This window comes from Anomaloglossus baeobatrachus, chromosome 1, assembly GCF_048569485.1.
Source record: "Anomaloglossus baeobatrachus isolate aAnoBae1 chromosome 1, aAnoBae1.hap1, whole genome shotgun sequence".
NCBI lineage: Eukaryota > Metazoa > Chordata > Amphibia > Anura > Aromobatidae > Anomaloglossus > Anomaloglossus baeobatrachus.
This window is the reverse complement of record NC_134353.1, coordinates 268500626-268517448: the sequence shown is the minus strand read 5'-3', so window position 1 is coordinate 268517448 and position 16823 is coordinate 268500626. Positions and strand designations below refer to the sequence as shown.

The following is a 16823-nucleotide window of genomic DNA, read 5'->3' as shown; positions in this document are numbered from 1 at the left end:
TGGGAACTCAAAAAGGCCTGGGCGTCCACGGATGGCAACAGTGGTGGATGATCACCGCATACTTTCTTTGGTGAAGAAGAACCCGTTCACAACATCAACTGAAGTCCAGAACACTCTCAGTGAAGTAGGTGTATCTGTTTCTAAGTCAACAGTAAAGAGAAGACTCCATGAAAGTAAATACAAAGGGTTCACATCTAGATGCAAACCATTCATCAATTCCATAAATAGACAGGACAGAGTTAAATTTGCTGAAAAACACCTCATGAAGCCAACTCAGTTCTGGAAAAGTATTCTATGGACAGATGAGACAAAGATCAACCTGTACCAGAATGATGGGAAGAAAAAAGTTTGGAGAAGAAAGGGAACGGCACATGATCCAAGGCACACCACATCCTCTGTAAAACATGGTGGAGGCAATGTGATGGCATGGGCATGCATGGCTTTCAATGGCACTGGGTCACTTGTGTTTATTGATGACATAACAGCAGACAAGAGTAGCCGGATGAATTCTGAAGTGTACCGGGATATACTTTCAGCCCAGATTCAGCCAAATGCCGCAAAGTTGATCGGACAGCGCTTCATAGTACAGATAGACAATGACCCCAAGCATACAGCCAAAGCTACCCAGGAGTTCATGAGTGCAAAAAAGTGGAAGATTCTGCAATGGCCAAGTCAATCACCAGATCTTAACCCAATTGAGCATGCATTTCACTTGCTCAAATCCAGACTTAAGACGGAAAGACCCACAAACAAGCAAGACCTGAAGGCTGCGGCTGTAAAGGCCTGGCAAAGCATTAAGAAGGAGGAAACCCAGCGTTTGGTGATGTCCATGGGTTCCAGACTTAAGGCAGTGATTGCCTCCAAAGGATTCGCAACAAAATATTGAAAATAAAAATATTTTGTTTGGGTTTGGTTTATTTGTCCAATTACTTTTGACCTCCTAAAATGTGTAGTGTTTGTAAATAAATGTGTACAATTCCTACAATTTCTATCAGATATTTTTGTTCAAACCTTCAAATAAACGTTACAATCTGCACTTGAATTCTGTTGTAGAGGTTTCATTTCAAATCCAATGTGGTGGCATGCAGAGCCCAACTCGCGAAAATTGTGTCACTGTCCAAATATTTCTGGACCTAACTGTATATATAGATATATATATATATATATATATATACAGTAAATATAAATTTATTGAACATTCATTCTGCAACTTTATTACCTTTTTCCTTATAGAAGGCCTGTGGATCTTTTCATTGAAGCGTTCAGCAGTCGTCCCCCATCATGTTAACATTCCATCTACCTTGATATCCTCATCCCATCTCCTTGATATCCTAAGGCTATGTGACCATGGGAGAAATTAACTGCGGATTTTGCCACAGAAAACCCGCAGATTTTCTAAATTTTCCAGATAAATCCGTGGGTTTACGCAAGTACAGACACTCCCCATGTTATCATATGGGATTTGAGGAGTGCTGTATCAATACTTCGGTGTTTGCGGCTGTGGAAAATACTGTGGATTTCCCACAGCCACACGTAACTGCTTGTCCATTATTCATGCGGAATTATCTGCGGAATTCCCGCTCCTCCACTATGGAGATACAGGGCAGGAATTCCGCAGGAATTCCGCACGAAATCCGCACTGTTTCCGCAGGTTTACCGCAACAACTCCGCAGATATACCACAGCATTGGATAAGCTGCAGATTTCGGGGAGTTGCTGCGTGTACTTGCGGAAATACCTGCAGAAAATTCGCCCGGTACGATCTACCATGGGCACATAGCCTAATGAAATATTTCTCCCTTCTCTTTGCTAACAACACCAAGGTTTTCAGAAAAGTAATCCTAATGAGAACGTAAAAAAAATGTAGCTTCAAAATCATCAGATAACCCAAGGCTTTGAAATGTTTCAGCATGTTCTCCACTTTGGACTTAAACTTTGGATGTTTGTTTTTACCTAGAAATGTCTTCCTAAGCCCTTTTCTCATCAGCTTCCATTTTTGTTTCAAACACATAATCTGTCATTAGTTTCTGAATATTTAGACCAATGAAAATACCCTCCTTCAGTTTTGCTTTGGACAGTCCCTGAAACTTGGTACAAAGGTACTTAAAAGTCTCTCCTTCTTTTGGTATAGCTATTATAAAATGCAGTGGTGCTTTAGTGGGATGAACTAAACTTTCCACAATAATGTTCTTAAGTTTAGGTTGCAAAGATGTTTTTGTTGGCCAACTTTTTTTGCTGTAGTGATGAGTCCTATCCCAGCTGTCCCATTTACACAGAAAAGCATGGGTACTTTGTGTATCTTTCTTGCTGCCGAAGGAGCAAACAGATAACTGTCAAATACCCACATATTGACCATCCATGATCCCCGTAGTTAATGGGTATATCCAGGACTTTAAAACACAATTTGTCCAAGAACTAAAAGGCTGGTAGTTTCTACCTAACTGCTTGTTATGTCTGGTGGCATTGTTCACTGGGACAGAATAGCCAGAGTGATTCATCTGCTTTCACTGATGTCACAACAGCAGACCGGTGGCTTCTCATCTGCCTGCTGTCAGTTAGCATGATGTTGGCTGTACCGTCTCGTCTAAGGCTACCCACGATGCGTTTTTACATGTTTTTCTGCAGCGTTTTCAACTGCACCTTTTTAATGATAAAATGCATGCGTTTTGATTTCCAAGCAAAGTCTATGAGAAATAGGATTACTTGTGCACACCATGCAGTTCTAAACGCTGCGTTTAATTTGCATAATTTTGGGAGAAAACTCAGGGTTCAAAGAAGCAGCATGTCAATTGTTTTTGCCATTTTGGCTGCGTTTCCCATCCATTCAAATTAATACAAAACTGCAGCGTTTCTAAAAGCACCGGAAAAGCACTAAAATCTCATGAAAACTGCAAGGTGCGCATAGGCTACTTTCTTTGTGTTTTACATGCATTTTTAAAGCCAAAAGCATTGTACTTTCTGCCAGAGGATGCGTTTAGAACTGCAACTAGCTCAACGTATTGTGGGCACATATCCTAAAGAACAACACAGGAAAAAAAAGCATTTTCTCTGTTGATGAAGTCATTGTTTCACTAGCATGAATAGTTTGTGATCACCATGTGCATATGAAAAATGGCGCTAGGCACACCAAGCAGAATGGAAGCAACTCCCTACCTGTTAGTGTTTAGACATATTTTTTTCAAAAGGTCTAGATATACCCTTTAAGTTTCTTGAGAATAAAGTCTAAATTCTCATAGCTTTCCTTCAAGTGCACAAAATGCCCTAAAAACACTGAAGCATGGTTGCTGCCATTGTATGGTAGCAAAGTTTTCAGACTTTTTTTGATAAATCAATAGAGAATCACCACATGCTCACATTGTACTCAATGTTAAATAATTTCATGAGCCCAAGAACATTACTTGAATACACTAAAGCACCGTCTTGAGAAAACTGTGGAAGGGATTCCTTTAAGAACTTTATGGAATTCTATTCTTTTGGAAGACTATGGAGTCAGTGTTAGTGAAAAAACTGTACATGATGGAATTCTTTCAATATTTTTACTGAACTTTAGCGAACAAAAAATGTATAAAAATTACCTCCTACTTTTCAAACAATTTTACCCTTGTGAAGACCTGTGAATTTTTAATAATAAGCAAAATACACATAGAGTGTATTCTGCAATCATTAACAAAGACATTCCTTCTAAGAAACCAGCAGGAACTTGAAACATGAATTGGAGAGCACGCTCCTAGACCAAATGCACTACTAATCCTATATACTTCCATACCTGATTATAGGATTAAACAGGAAAATAGAAGTTTAGCAATCCAACACTATGGTGAGTGTATTAAAACTTGACACACTCGATTTGCCACTGCCGTTATCCACCCTAACTAACTGTTACAATAACCTGCTTCTCTCTAATCATTACATCATACCTCATGTAACTGCTTTAGGGACACATCATTACCATCAATAATGTGCATCTCTCCCTAGTGTGGGCTATAGTGAATAAAAGCTGCTCTGGAGACCTGGAAAGAATATTGAAGATAGAAGACTCCTAATCCAGCCTACATGTTACCTCTACAGCACACTTTGTGGGTTTTGTCACAACATTACTCAGAAGACATAGCTTTACCTATTTGGGCTCCCACTATACCCACTGCAGCTAAGTTCTCTTTCCTAGTCTATCAAAATTCCCAGGATCTAGGATTGTCTGGCCATATTAAGATTTAGATTGGCTTCCTACCTTACACAATCTCTTCCTTCTTCCTTACGTTCACAGCCATTATGAAAATTAGGCTGCGTTCCCATATCCTGGAATAAATCAATTTGGATCCGTTTGGAAAATGTAAAAACAGATCCATTAATAGATTGCACCAACGGAATGCATCTGTTAATGGATCTCTTATAGTTAAAGTCAATAGTTCCATTAACTGATCTATTATTGTCTTATATCACTAGCTAGATAGATAATTTGGTAGACTGATCAAATAGATAGCTTGATAGATACGTAGCTAGATAGATAGGTAGTAGAAAGATAGACAGATAGATACATGGATAGATAGACCAGATACAAAGATAGATAGATGGATAGATGGATAGATGGATGGATGGATAGATAGATAGATAGATAGATAGATAGATAGATAGCTTGGACAGCTATGTAGCTGAATTAAAAATTAATTTGAGCAAAACAAAATGACGTGGGGAATGACAGTGCGAGAACGGTGGCGGTCATTAAAGTTAATGACACGCGGTGCCGTCATGGGTTCAGCTGAAATCATTGCCTCCGGAAACTAACTTATCTGAACCCATGATTTCATGGTCGCTCACACTGCTGTGTGAGCTGCTGCTAGGACCTGGGGTGACCTCATGAGGTCATCTCAGGTCACACCAGTGACTGTCACACAGCAGTGTGTGAATCAGCATGATAGAGTGCTCTCACAGCAAGTGGGGAATGTTCTGTTCTTCATTGATGTGACAGTGAGCATGGGATTGCCATGAGACCCCCTTATTGGATTATGCCAGAATAAGGATTTGACAGGGAAATAAATTGGTGAATGAGGGTATCTCTTGTCTTTATTTCTGAGATAATTTTCTCTCTTTATGTTTTTCAGGTTCACTTTTGGGGATTGTTGTGGGACGTTGCTATAGATTACGTCAGAACTTTTTTTATAATAAATTGGTGAACGAGGGCTTGAGTCGGGGAGTTTTTGTCCAAATATTTTTTTCTTTTAACTACAACTAGAATTAGAAATGGGGGTGTCTGCTAGACACCAATCCATTACTAATACCAGGGCTTGATGTCAGCTGGCCATTCACAGGACAACAGAAAGAGTAAAGTACAGAGCCAGAATTGGCGCATCTGTTGGATGCGTCACTTCTGGGGCGGCTATGGGATTCTATTGTTAGGATTGGAAGGATGAAATAACCATGGCCACTGCCACTCTAATAATATTAGCCTTTAGGTATCTGCTATCCCTTAGCTGGTTTTGGAAAAAATGGGGGGACCCCACGCCATTTTTAAAAATAATTTATTCAAATAATTTTAAAAATAAGAGTGGGATGCCCTATATTTTGGATAACCAGCCAAGGTACAGCTGAAAGCTGAGGGTTGCAGCCTGCAGCTGCAGCTGTACTTGTGCTGGGTATGAAAATTGGGAGGACCCCCCATATCATTTTTTTTTCTAAAATAATTTTTTAATTAAGCTAAACAGCTGTCCAAGCTATCTAGCTATTTGTTAATCTATTCTATCTCTTCATTCTGTCTATTATCTATCTATCCAACTTTTTTTCTATTCATTCATTATATCTATATATATATATATATATATTTTTTGTTCATTCATTCTATCTATCTATATCTATCTATTCATTCATTATATCTATCTTTCTATTCCTTCATCCTATCTAGCTATCTATCTATCCATTTTATATTATTCTATCCAAATCTAACCTATATTACTCTATTGTATTCTATTCTATTTATCTAGGATTTTTGGGCAATGGATCTGTTATGGCATAATGGGAGTCTACGGGCAACGGATCCGTTAACAGATGGGCTAACTGATGCATCTCTAACGGATCCATTGCCTATTGACTCTCATTATACACTAACGGATTCATTAGACATCTGTATTTAGATCCTTTGGGAAAAAGTCCTGCATGCAGAACTTTTGGTCCATTTTTTAACAACAGAACAATAACAGATTAGCCCTAACTATGACACATTTTGAACTATCCGGTAATGGATTCATCAGCATTAAAGTCAATGGGGAGTATATGGATCCATTAACAGATCCGTTTTTGCATTTTGCAAACAAATCCCTAAGTGTATTGCATTACAGGACATGAGAACATAGCCTTAAGCGGGCTTTGCAAGCTGCGACATCGCTAGCGATGTAATGAGCGATAGCACCCGCCCACGTCGGTGGCGAATCACGGGGTGATCGCTGCTATGGCAAACAATATCGCTATGGCAGCGTCACATGCAATTACCTCTTCATCGACATCGCTGTGGCCGCCGAACAATCTCTCCTTTAAGGCGGGGGTTCGTTCGGCGTCACAGTGGCGTTACTAAACAGCTGCCCAATAGAAGCAGAGTGGCAGAGATGAGTGGCCGGAATATCCCGCCCACCTCCTTCCTCCCTCATTGCCGGTGGCCGCAGGTACGATGTTGTTCCTCGTTCCTGCGGTGTCACACATAGCGATGTGTGCTGCTACAGGAACAACGAACAACCTGCATCCTGCAACAGCAACGATATTTGGGATTAGAACGATGTGTCAACGATCAACGATTAGGTGAGTAATTTTGATCGTTAACGGTCGTTCCTGAATTTCACACTCAACGACGTCGCTAACGAGGCCAGATGTGCGTCACGAATTCCGTGACCCCAACGACATCTCGTTAGCGATGTCGTTGCGTGTAAAGCCCCCTTAAGTCTGTCACACTCCTTTGATTGGCATCACTTTCTTCACTTATTGCTGGACAAGTGCAGAGTGTTCTCCCTGAAAGGACAATAACATCTCCGCAAGAGAAGTTACACTGTGTCCAAAACATAAACAAGCCTGATCATGGGCATTTTCTTAACTCTTTCCAGGCAAATGCACCATATTTATTTCATGTAAATCGACTTCCCAGTGCAATAAAGAAACTGATGCTTCATAGTTCCAAGCCTATAACAACAAATTTTCAGCAACTAAAAATGAAATCGGCATAATTCATTTTATAAATGTATACATACAATCATTGCATTGACCGTAACGTACAACATACTAACAGTTATCTAGATTGTGGTTAGTGGTTCCCGAGAAGGAAATTAATGCTACAAATATACAAAGAGCTTTAAGTCTTAAGAATTAAAGGGCATCTCTCAATAGGATAAATCATCCTAAACTTCTATATGGAATTTTAGGTAATATAGCTAAATAAAATGATACTTTGATATCTGTGATCTAATGTCTTATTCCAGAAAAATCCACATTTTTCTTCTATGCAAATGAACTGTTAAAATCTGCAGGATGGACACAGATCTCCCTGAGAATCGGCCTCCAGAGCTTATTTTAAAGGAAGCGTTACCAGTATATGTAATGGCTGACACTTCTCTTTAAGGTGTTTTCCTATACTTACAACCCTTTTATAAAACCAACACTACTTCTCTTACTTTTATCTAATCGGCACCATTTAATGCTACATATTTCTGGCAGCAGCCAATGTATTAGAAGTGAATATCTGGACAAGGCTTTTCCTAGTAAACTGCTCACCAAGAAAAGTCTCATCTGGTCACATATTTCAAGTGCTTTAACTGTAACGGGTAAATTAATTATTACATGGGTAACCATTCCAATTAAAGTTCATCCATGACAAGAGTAGGAACCATTCTTACAGAGCGACTCTATATGATGGGCTGTGTGGCCCTGAAGTGTCAATAAAATGATGGTTGGGGATGGGAATGTTGGGAGTAGTTGTTTTCGTGACGCCACCTGTGGTATGCGGCTATGAGGGAAGCCGCCGAGGATGTCGCTCACTTTTGGAGCTGATGGTGTGACGCAATGTTTCAGCTCTCCACAGGTAGAGCTCGCCCCGGGGAGGATGATGAGGGTGGTAGTCTATAGCGCCGGAGCCCTGGGGCGACGGCAACGGCAATAGCAGGGACGACACAGGGTCTGCGGTTAAAGTTCTTTACTCACTGTCAGATTATTGCCCTTGGAGTGCTTGTTTTCACCAAGATGGGCTTCAACCGATCCCGGATAATTTGGAAGCCAGTGCCGGTGTTGTGGATGGTGAGCCATTCATCCTTGTTTGTAATGGGTCCCCATAGCCTGTAGCTACACAGGGTCTCTTCTCGGTAGTTTTAAGTCCCATTCCGTCTAGCAGGCAGCACTAGTCCTTTTATGGGGCTGGATCGTGGTCTAAAATGTATGTGCTGCTGTGCCCCAGGCACTTGAGGTGGGCGAAGGAAACTTGAAATCTCCTCACCCAGCAGAATTATTGAAAGGACTTGAAGTTCCCCTTTATCTAGGGCTCTGCAACCCCATCTGCGCTGGTCATGGGGGAACTGACTCTGTATCCCCTCAGTGACCATGTTCTCCTGTGTCCCACCTGATCCACCGGTGTTGCTGTTCTTCCCTGTGGAACTGCACTCTCCCCAACCTGTCTTTGTCGCAGGCTGGCTCCTCACTCTCGTCTAACTCACAGACAGACTGCTCTTTCCTGTCTTCCCCCGGACATCACCCCTCCCCCTTCCAGGACGCTAGACTAGTGGGTGGGAAGGCCATTACCATTAGGTGGCATCCATATGACCCGACCCTAGCCTGGTGCACAGTTGAAAAAGGGCAATGGTGTGTATGTGTGGATGAGTGGTGTGGAACCAGCACTGACCTCCTCCGAACCCAGGATGAATACTACACCTTAAGTCAGGTGTGGTACCTAAAGCCTCAGGGGTGCCACACCTACGTATACCTCTAACAGACACAGGTGGATTGGAGATATGTTTGCTGCTGATAATCAATTAAATCTTGCTATTTCTGAAAGTGGATTTAAAATGCTCAAACGAGGGGACACCATTCCCTGCTCCTATCGGCGTGACTTGATCACGGGGCGCCGATGGGTTGTTATGATAGCCGGAGATCAGCCGATGACCTCTAGGTCTACCAAGATGAACTTCCTTTGAATGCCAGCTGTCAGCCGTTGTTCATAGGAAGTCTCCATTTCTGCTGTACAGAGCAGTGCTGATGCACTGCTAGGAAAAGCGCAATTGATTGGATGATCACAGCTTTAAGTCCTTAAAGGCGACTAGTAAATACAATGAAAAGTGAAAAAAGTGTTTTAAATATATATTTTAAATTGCCCCATTGAAAATAAAACAATAAAAAAGTATACATATTTAGTATTGCTGCATTCAGAAATGCCCAGTCTGTTAAAATCTAAAATAAATCCAATCAATAAATAGCATAGTGAACAAATAATGTAAAACTCCAGAATTAGTTTTTTAGGGCCGCCTCAATATTGCAATAAAATACAGTAAAAAGGGATCAAAACATCCTATTTACCCAAAAATACAATCAGTAAAAACATCAGCTCAGGGTAAAAAAATAAACCATGACTTTTCCCAGATCCGAAAAATAAAAACATTATGGGTCTAGGAAACATGAAGTCAAAAGCAAAATTATTTTTTTTTACAAAATTCTGATTTTTTTTTTACACTAGTTAAAATTAAAAAACCTATACATATTTGGTAACTACATATTCGTACTGACCTGGAGAATCATATTACCATGATAATTTACCGTATAATGAACATGGTAAATAAAACACCCACAAAACAAACATGGAATTGCATTTTTTCTGCAATTTCAGTGAACTTTTTACCTATTTTTCAGTACAATATGGTAAAACAAATGGTGCCATTCAAAAGTACAACTTGTCCTGTAAAAAACAAGACCTTATATGGCTATATTGATAGAAAGATATAAAAGTTATGGCTCTTGGAAGAAGGGGAGGAAAATAACAAAGGCTCAAAAATGCAAAATTGCAAGGTCATGAAGTGGTTAAAAAATGTATTAGCAGTAGACAGACTCAGTTCACACACTGGGAGCTTGTGAAAGGTGAGTTGTCCAGCTCCTTTCACAGGGTTTGTCCAGTGTGGCGGCCATTGTTGCAGTAGTTTTGTGTCAGTGGAGCAGTGTGGCCTGGAACCATGGGGACTCAGCCTTGAAGCATGGGTGTTGTGAGACATCAGGTCACCTGCCCTGCTTGTGCACGGTCACTATGGCGGTGATTGGTGCCGCTTCTTAAAGGCTTAAATAATTGGGTATCCACACAGAGGTTGGACGTGATGTGGCAGGGGGCTTCATACAGTCTGAACCTCATGTTTAGATGCATGAATTTTCACCTAGCGCCATTAGATCAACCTATGATATGATTTTATGGATGTGCGGTCCATGTCTTTTTCTACAACTATGGCTGTAATGGGTAGAATAAACTTTGCTTTTTTGGGGGGCATATACAAAAATCACTGATGGTAAAGATGGACACAGTGACTTAACATTGTTAAAAATCTGATCAATTTTTTTTTCATGTACGAGAGAAAAAAATATGAAGGAGGTCTAAAGGCTAAGGCTATGTGAACACATTGCTTTTTTGTGTCCACATAGCCTTAGCCACTGAAGCCACTGAAACTGAACAAATGCTCATTTTTTCATGCTTTTTTTTTTAGTCATAGCGATCGCGGGGGTGCAGGGGCTGAACCCCCTTGATCGCCTCTAGGTCTCTGGCTGATGTTACACCTGGGACTTGTCTCTCACTGCCTGTAGTGGTACCCGCGCCACTCCCGGCAGTTTAACCCCCTGAATGCTGCAATCAATGCGATCGCAGCATTCAGGAAGCAGGGAGAGGAATCGCATACCTCTCACTGGTGATCGGGTCCTTGTAATGTGATCACGGGGACCTGTTCGCTGCCATGGAAACCCTATGTCATCACCATGCTGACGCGGGGTTACTCAGCTACGGATCACCTCACAGACCATGCTCTATGCATGGTGTGTGAGGTGAACTGTACAGATATAACTATAGTGATCGAGCACAAGCACTGCAGGGGATTATAGAAACACAGAAAAAAGGAGAAAGAAAGTACATGCTGCTTCTTTTTTCAGCAACAAAATCTGCAAGGAAAAAAGAAGCCGCATGTGCACAGCAAGTAAGGATTCTCATGGTCTTTGCTGGCATGAATTTTTCTTTTCAGTATTGATTAAAATCTGTAAGTAAACACACATGAAAAAAAGCAGTAAAAAAGCAATGTGTGCACATAGCCTAAAGCAGATAATCCCCTTAATTTCCTTAGATAAAATAAAAATAAAATTTCACTTAAATTGAGATTACATTCCTTGCAAAGGTAATACTCATGTTTAGTAGTGGAGTGGTGCCAATTTTCACTGACTATTGTGTAGTATCACTGTCACACAACAGTGTCCGGTCACACAATAGATGCAGTGAATGGCAGCGCTGGATGCCTGAAGCATCATGGATGCATTGAGTCGCACACAATGTGTGTCAATAAGCATTTCTATGAAATGTGACATCTCGCTACAACAGATGCAGACAACATTCAAAGGATAAATACCGCTAGTAAGAAATCTTTAATTTTATGATTAAGGGTAAAATGATAAATTGTTGATATTTTAAAAATATTTAATGTATTGGCTTTTTTATAGCTTTGAGATGTGTGTGTATCTTGAAATATTTCTTTCTGTGATATAACTGTTCTGGCATCCACTCAAGAATGCTGCCGTCCACAGACTTATTGACACTCGGAAATGGTGCAATAATTGTCCTTGATTCCTAATGCTGCTCTCACAATAATGGCTTTCTTAAATAGATTTCTGCATGGCAGTCTTAAGCAGTATTGACTCTCGAAAGATACATGTCCCTACCAAAATAAAAAGCCCAGTGATTCATGACTTCTGTTTGTCTTTTCACATGATACCATTTTTTGCTTATTTGTGTTAGAATTATTTGAAATAATGTTTAGGCGTGTTCACCCTGAGAATGCTTGGTATTGCTGTTACCTTGGGGAGAGAACTCATTAAGACGTGTTTGCTGGAGCCAAGTTATCGCCATGTGTTTTCTCTGCCTCTATTGGAATCTTACTGCCATCTACTGATCACAAGTTTTATTCCAGCATCTTCTGTCTCTTATCTCTTCCAGATAAGCATCTTTATGACACACTTGTCGAATTATGGAAATGATCGCCTCGGCTTGTACACGTTTGTTAATCTTGCTGACTTTGTACAAACATGGACTAACCTGAAACTTCGGACCTTGCCTCCATTACAGCTAGCTCAGAAATATTTTCAACTCTTCCCAGAGCAAAAGGATCCTCTCTGGCAGGTATTCACAGTGTCTGCATGTGTGAAAACTTGCTTTATCATTTACAACAATTGCCTGTAAATTAATATATAACACCAATTATTTTCATTACCATTACTAGATAACATGTTGTACTAGTGTGTGATCTCCTTCCTTCCACCTATGAAACAGAAACTGTTGTTTATATAAGACTTATTAGTGCAGCCTTTGCAGCAGCGCAGGGGCCCAGGAGGTCAGGAGGCCATTTCTACCTCAAAAGCAGGTGGCACTGTGTATTATGATGAGATATTGGATTGCAAATGGCCCATACACTGTTATTGCACAGGGGCTGTAATATATGCCGTAATATCTCTCATTAGTACTATCACTAGAGATGAGAAAGTAATATCATGCTTGTGTGTTCAGTTCTCGCAACAAGCACTCGGGTGCTCAGACGGGCTCAAATCGAGTACCTGAGTATAAAGGAAGTCAATGGAGAGCTCAAGCATTTCTCCATAAGATCATCCAGAAAAATACACATCTTCCCCGTTGACTTCCATTATACTCAATACATGAGTCAATCTCATCCTAGTATCCGATTGTTCATTAAGAGTACTGAGCACCCAAGCATGGTAGTGCTTGCTCATCGCTATTACCTATATAAGGCTATGTGCGCACTAGAAAGTGCCTCTTTCTTAAGGAAAATCCGGACCCTCTTAAAGAATCCCACACCCGCGGTAAAAAAAACGCACAAAAACCACAAAGAAATCCGCATGCGGTTTTACCACGGTTTTCCGCAGTTTTTTCTCCAGACTGTCACATGTGATCAGTGTGAACCTGCTTTCATCTGTAAAGAACAGAGGGTGCCAGTGGCAAATTTGCCGATCCTGGTGTTCTGTGGCAAATGCCAAGCGTCCTGCACGGTGTTGAGCAGTGAGCACAACCCTCATCTGTGGACATTGAGCTCTCATGCCATCCTCATGGAGTCGGTTTCTAACCGTTTGTGCAGACATGTGCACATTTGTGGCCTGCTGGAGATCATTTTGCAGGGCTCTGGCAGTGCTCCTCTTGTTCCTCCTTGCACAAAGGCAGAGATAGCGGTCCTGCTGCTCAGTTGTTGCCCTCCTATGGCCCCTTCCTCATCTCCAGGTGTACTGGCCTGTCTCCTGGAAGCGCCTCCATCCTTTGGATACTACGCTGACAGACACAGCAAACCTTCTTGCCTCAGTTCGCATTGATGTGCCATCCTAGGTGAGCTGCACTACCTGTGCCATTTGTGTGGGTTGTAGAGTCCATCTCATGCTACCACGAGTGTGAGAGCACAACCAACAATCAAAAGTGATCAAAACATCAGCCAGAAAGCATTGGTACTGAGATGTGGTCTGTGGTCCCCACCTGCAGAAACACTCCTTTATTGAGTGTGTCTTGATAATTGCCAATAATTTCCATCGATGTCTATTCCATTTACACAACAGAATGTGAAATTGATTGTCAATCAGTGTTGCCTCTAAGTGGACATTTTATTTCACAGAAGTTTGATTAACTTGAAGCTATATTTGGTTGGTTAAGCGTTCCCTTTAATTTTTTGAGCAGTGTACTTGGAAAAAACTCTGATAAAATGGAGAGAACATACAAACTCCAAGCATATGTTCTCCTTTATCAACCCAAAATCCCAGTGTTGCTCTTTGATCCACAGTTATGCAGATCTGTTTATCATGTAGCACATTTTCATTGTTTTTGATATGACTGCTAATAAATTCATGTTAGGCCTCTTTCACACATTCGTGAAAAACCACGCATGTTTTTCACGGACGTGTCAGAGGTGCGTTTTGCCCTCCGTGAGCCGTGTTTATGGCCTACGTCTGTTCTCCTTGTGCTATCCATGATAACACACGGAGAATGGGAACTTTCTGCTCACCTGTCCCTGGCGTCGCTGTCCGTGGTGCTGATCTTCGGTCTCCGGTCCTGCCAACTCCCCACTGCTGCAGCTTCCGGCCGCAGTGAAGTGAATATTCAATGAGCATAATGAGCGGTGGTTGGAAGCAAGTGACAGCAGTGGCAGAGACAGGAGGGCTGGAGAAGGTGAGTAAAGTTTTTTTTTAATTTTCTCAAACACGTGTGTTTTCACCGGCGCGTGTCACGCGGAACACCTCCATGTGGTCCGTTTGCTTTCCGTGTGACACCCGTGATGCCGGAGAACACCAGACATGTTGACGTGTGGAGCACACTGGCACACGTATGCTCCACATGTACACACGCTCCATGGCAGAACACGCACATGAGCGCAGACCCATTGATTTTAATGTGTCTACTTGTGCCCGTGTCTCCGGTGAGGAAAAGGACCAAACACGTACCGGAGACACGGACGTGTGAAAGAGGCCTTAAAAGTACTGTTCAATTTCACATAAGTAAATCTTGATAATTGTACCAAGAATGTTAAAGGGTTCGTCATAAGCAGCCTACACCTTGATTGAAAAGTGCGCTCCACTTATGACCTTGCAGTGAGCTGGAGGTAAAAAGTGCAATCTCGGGTTTTATCCGAGAAAGATTATTAAAAAAAAATGTTGGCAATGCTCCCCTTGGCAGGTTGTGTGAGTTACAATCAACTGGAAATGACCAAAATGACGGCTACAGCAGCCCCACGAATGTAACAGCAAATACCAGGAGAAAAAGAATGGGTATGATTGCCGCGCTGCCATAGTCAGAGAAATATTCAGGAGAAGGTTAATGGTGATTTATTTCCATGTGTTCCAGAGAGAACCCTCTCCTTCCTCAGGAAAATCACATATCCTATGATGGTCCTGAGGAAGGAGAGAGTTCTCTCTAAAACACATAGAAATATATCACTATTGACCTACTCCTGGATGTTCCTCTGATTACGGCAGCACGGCAATCTTACCCATTCTTCTTCTCCTGGTGTCCACGTATGGCCTTGTATCTACACATAATAGACAGGGTGTGCGCATGATTGACAGGTATCATGCATGCCGTTAGGTATCTGTAAGTGCGATATCGTTGGCATTGTTTTCCATCCAATGCAGTAATGATCAATGCAGGACAAAGCATTTAAAGAGGTTGTCCTATAACGAAACAAAATATAGTATATTTATGATTGATAAATAAACTCTTTTGTGTTTAAATAAAAATAAATTCTTACTGAATCCACACCAAATGCCACCATGCTCCCATTCATATTGAGGTTGATTGATAGTAGTCACAAAAGTGTGAATCAGTGCAAATAGGTTTTTTTCTTTCTATGAAACTTTTCTAATAAAAAGAGATTTAATTTGAAAAACATTTTTAAAGGGAATCTGTCATTGGGTTTCTGCCATCTAATCTGAGAGCAGCATGATGTACGGACAGAGACCCTGATTGCAGTGATATATCACTTACTTGGCTGTTTAGTATAGTGTTTTTAAAATCATTGTTTTATCTGCAGGAGCTTATCAGTAGAGCTTGAGTAGGCATGAAGACAGGTGATCAAGCACATTCATGAGCTCAGTATAACTCCACCCCTGATTTGCAACTTTCTGTGTACACTATATATGGGCATAATACTGCAAATCAGTAATGTGGTCGAGGTTATACATTGCTCAGCATTCAGAGAACTGCTTGATCTGTAGCAGATAAAACAGTGATTTTATAAAAATGTCAGCAACCAGCCCAGTAAGTGATACATAGCTGGAATCAGGAACTCTGCCCCTATATTATGTTGCTCTCAGATGGGGTATCAAAAGCCTGATTATAGATTCCCTTTAATAAAGCACTTCCAACAAAGGGGTTTTTTTTCCTGTAACATATTGCAATAATCAAAATGTATGGCACTGTGTACTTACAATTTCTTGCTTTGCCTTTCAACCCATTTTGTTCTTCTGCATGTAGAAACAGGAAGTCCCTTGTCCCTGCATGTGTCATCCCTCTCTCCAACTCCTCTCCTCATTTTGGCCTAGGACTTATGCAGTGATGACTCTGCAGGGAAAACAAACTTCCTGTTTCTACATAGAGCTTAGAAGGATTTCCCCAGTCAGTCAGTTTTTAATCTCAAATGTTATAGACCTAATGGAAAAGAGAAGCATTAACTGGATAGAAGGGGAAAATGAGCAATTAGTAGTAGACAGTCCTATGTAATGTGATGTCTACAATACATTCAGGGAATGAAACTTTGATGGGAGTGCTTATTTAAGAGTAAAAACCTTACATATGTTAGCTGCATTGCTATATATTCCTCTACAGAACCTTTTATTACACTACAAACCTTGACAGGCTTCTCCAAGACAGATAAGAGGCTGTGATTGATTAAGGAAGTCTAATCCAAATCTATTGATTTTATTTAACTGTGCATTACGGCAATTACCAAGCACGGCTGTAATCAGATAAATGAAATACCGTAGCTTCAATGTTACATTTATTATTAATGCAGTCCGAGAAACAGAACGATCCCTGAGGTTTTGGATAATGGGCCAGTTTCATTCAATTATATTTCTTTCATGTAAGCT

At 41.0% G+C, this 16823-nt stretch overlaps 1 protein-coding gene across 2 annotated transcripts in view; it reads left to right on the top strand.

Annotated features, from left to right (window-relative positions):
- Positions 1-16823, top strand: part of LOC142311544 (bifunctional heparan sulfate N-deacetylase/N-sulfotransferase 4-like) — a 682360-nt gene that overhangs the window by 559334 nt on the left and 106203 nt on the right. For both annotated transcript variants that reach the window (XR_012754278.1, XM_075350062.1), the window contains exon 7: positions 12187-12369. Coding sequence is in view for 1 of the 2 variants with exons in the window: in XM_075350062.1 (XP_075206177.1) it covers positions 12187-12369 (183 nt within the window). In the remaining variant the exon portion in view is untranslated. The remainder of the gene's footprint in view (positions 1-12186; positions 12370-16823) is intronic.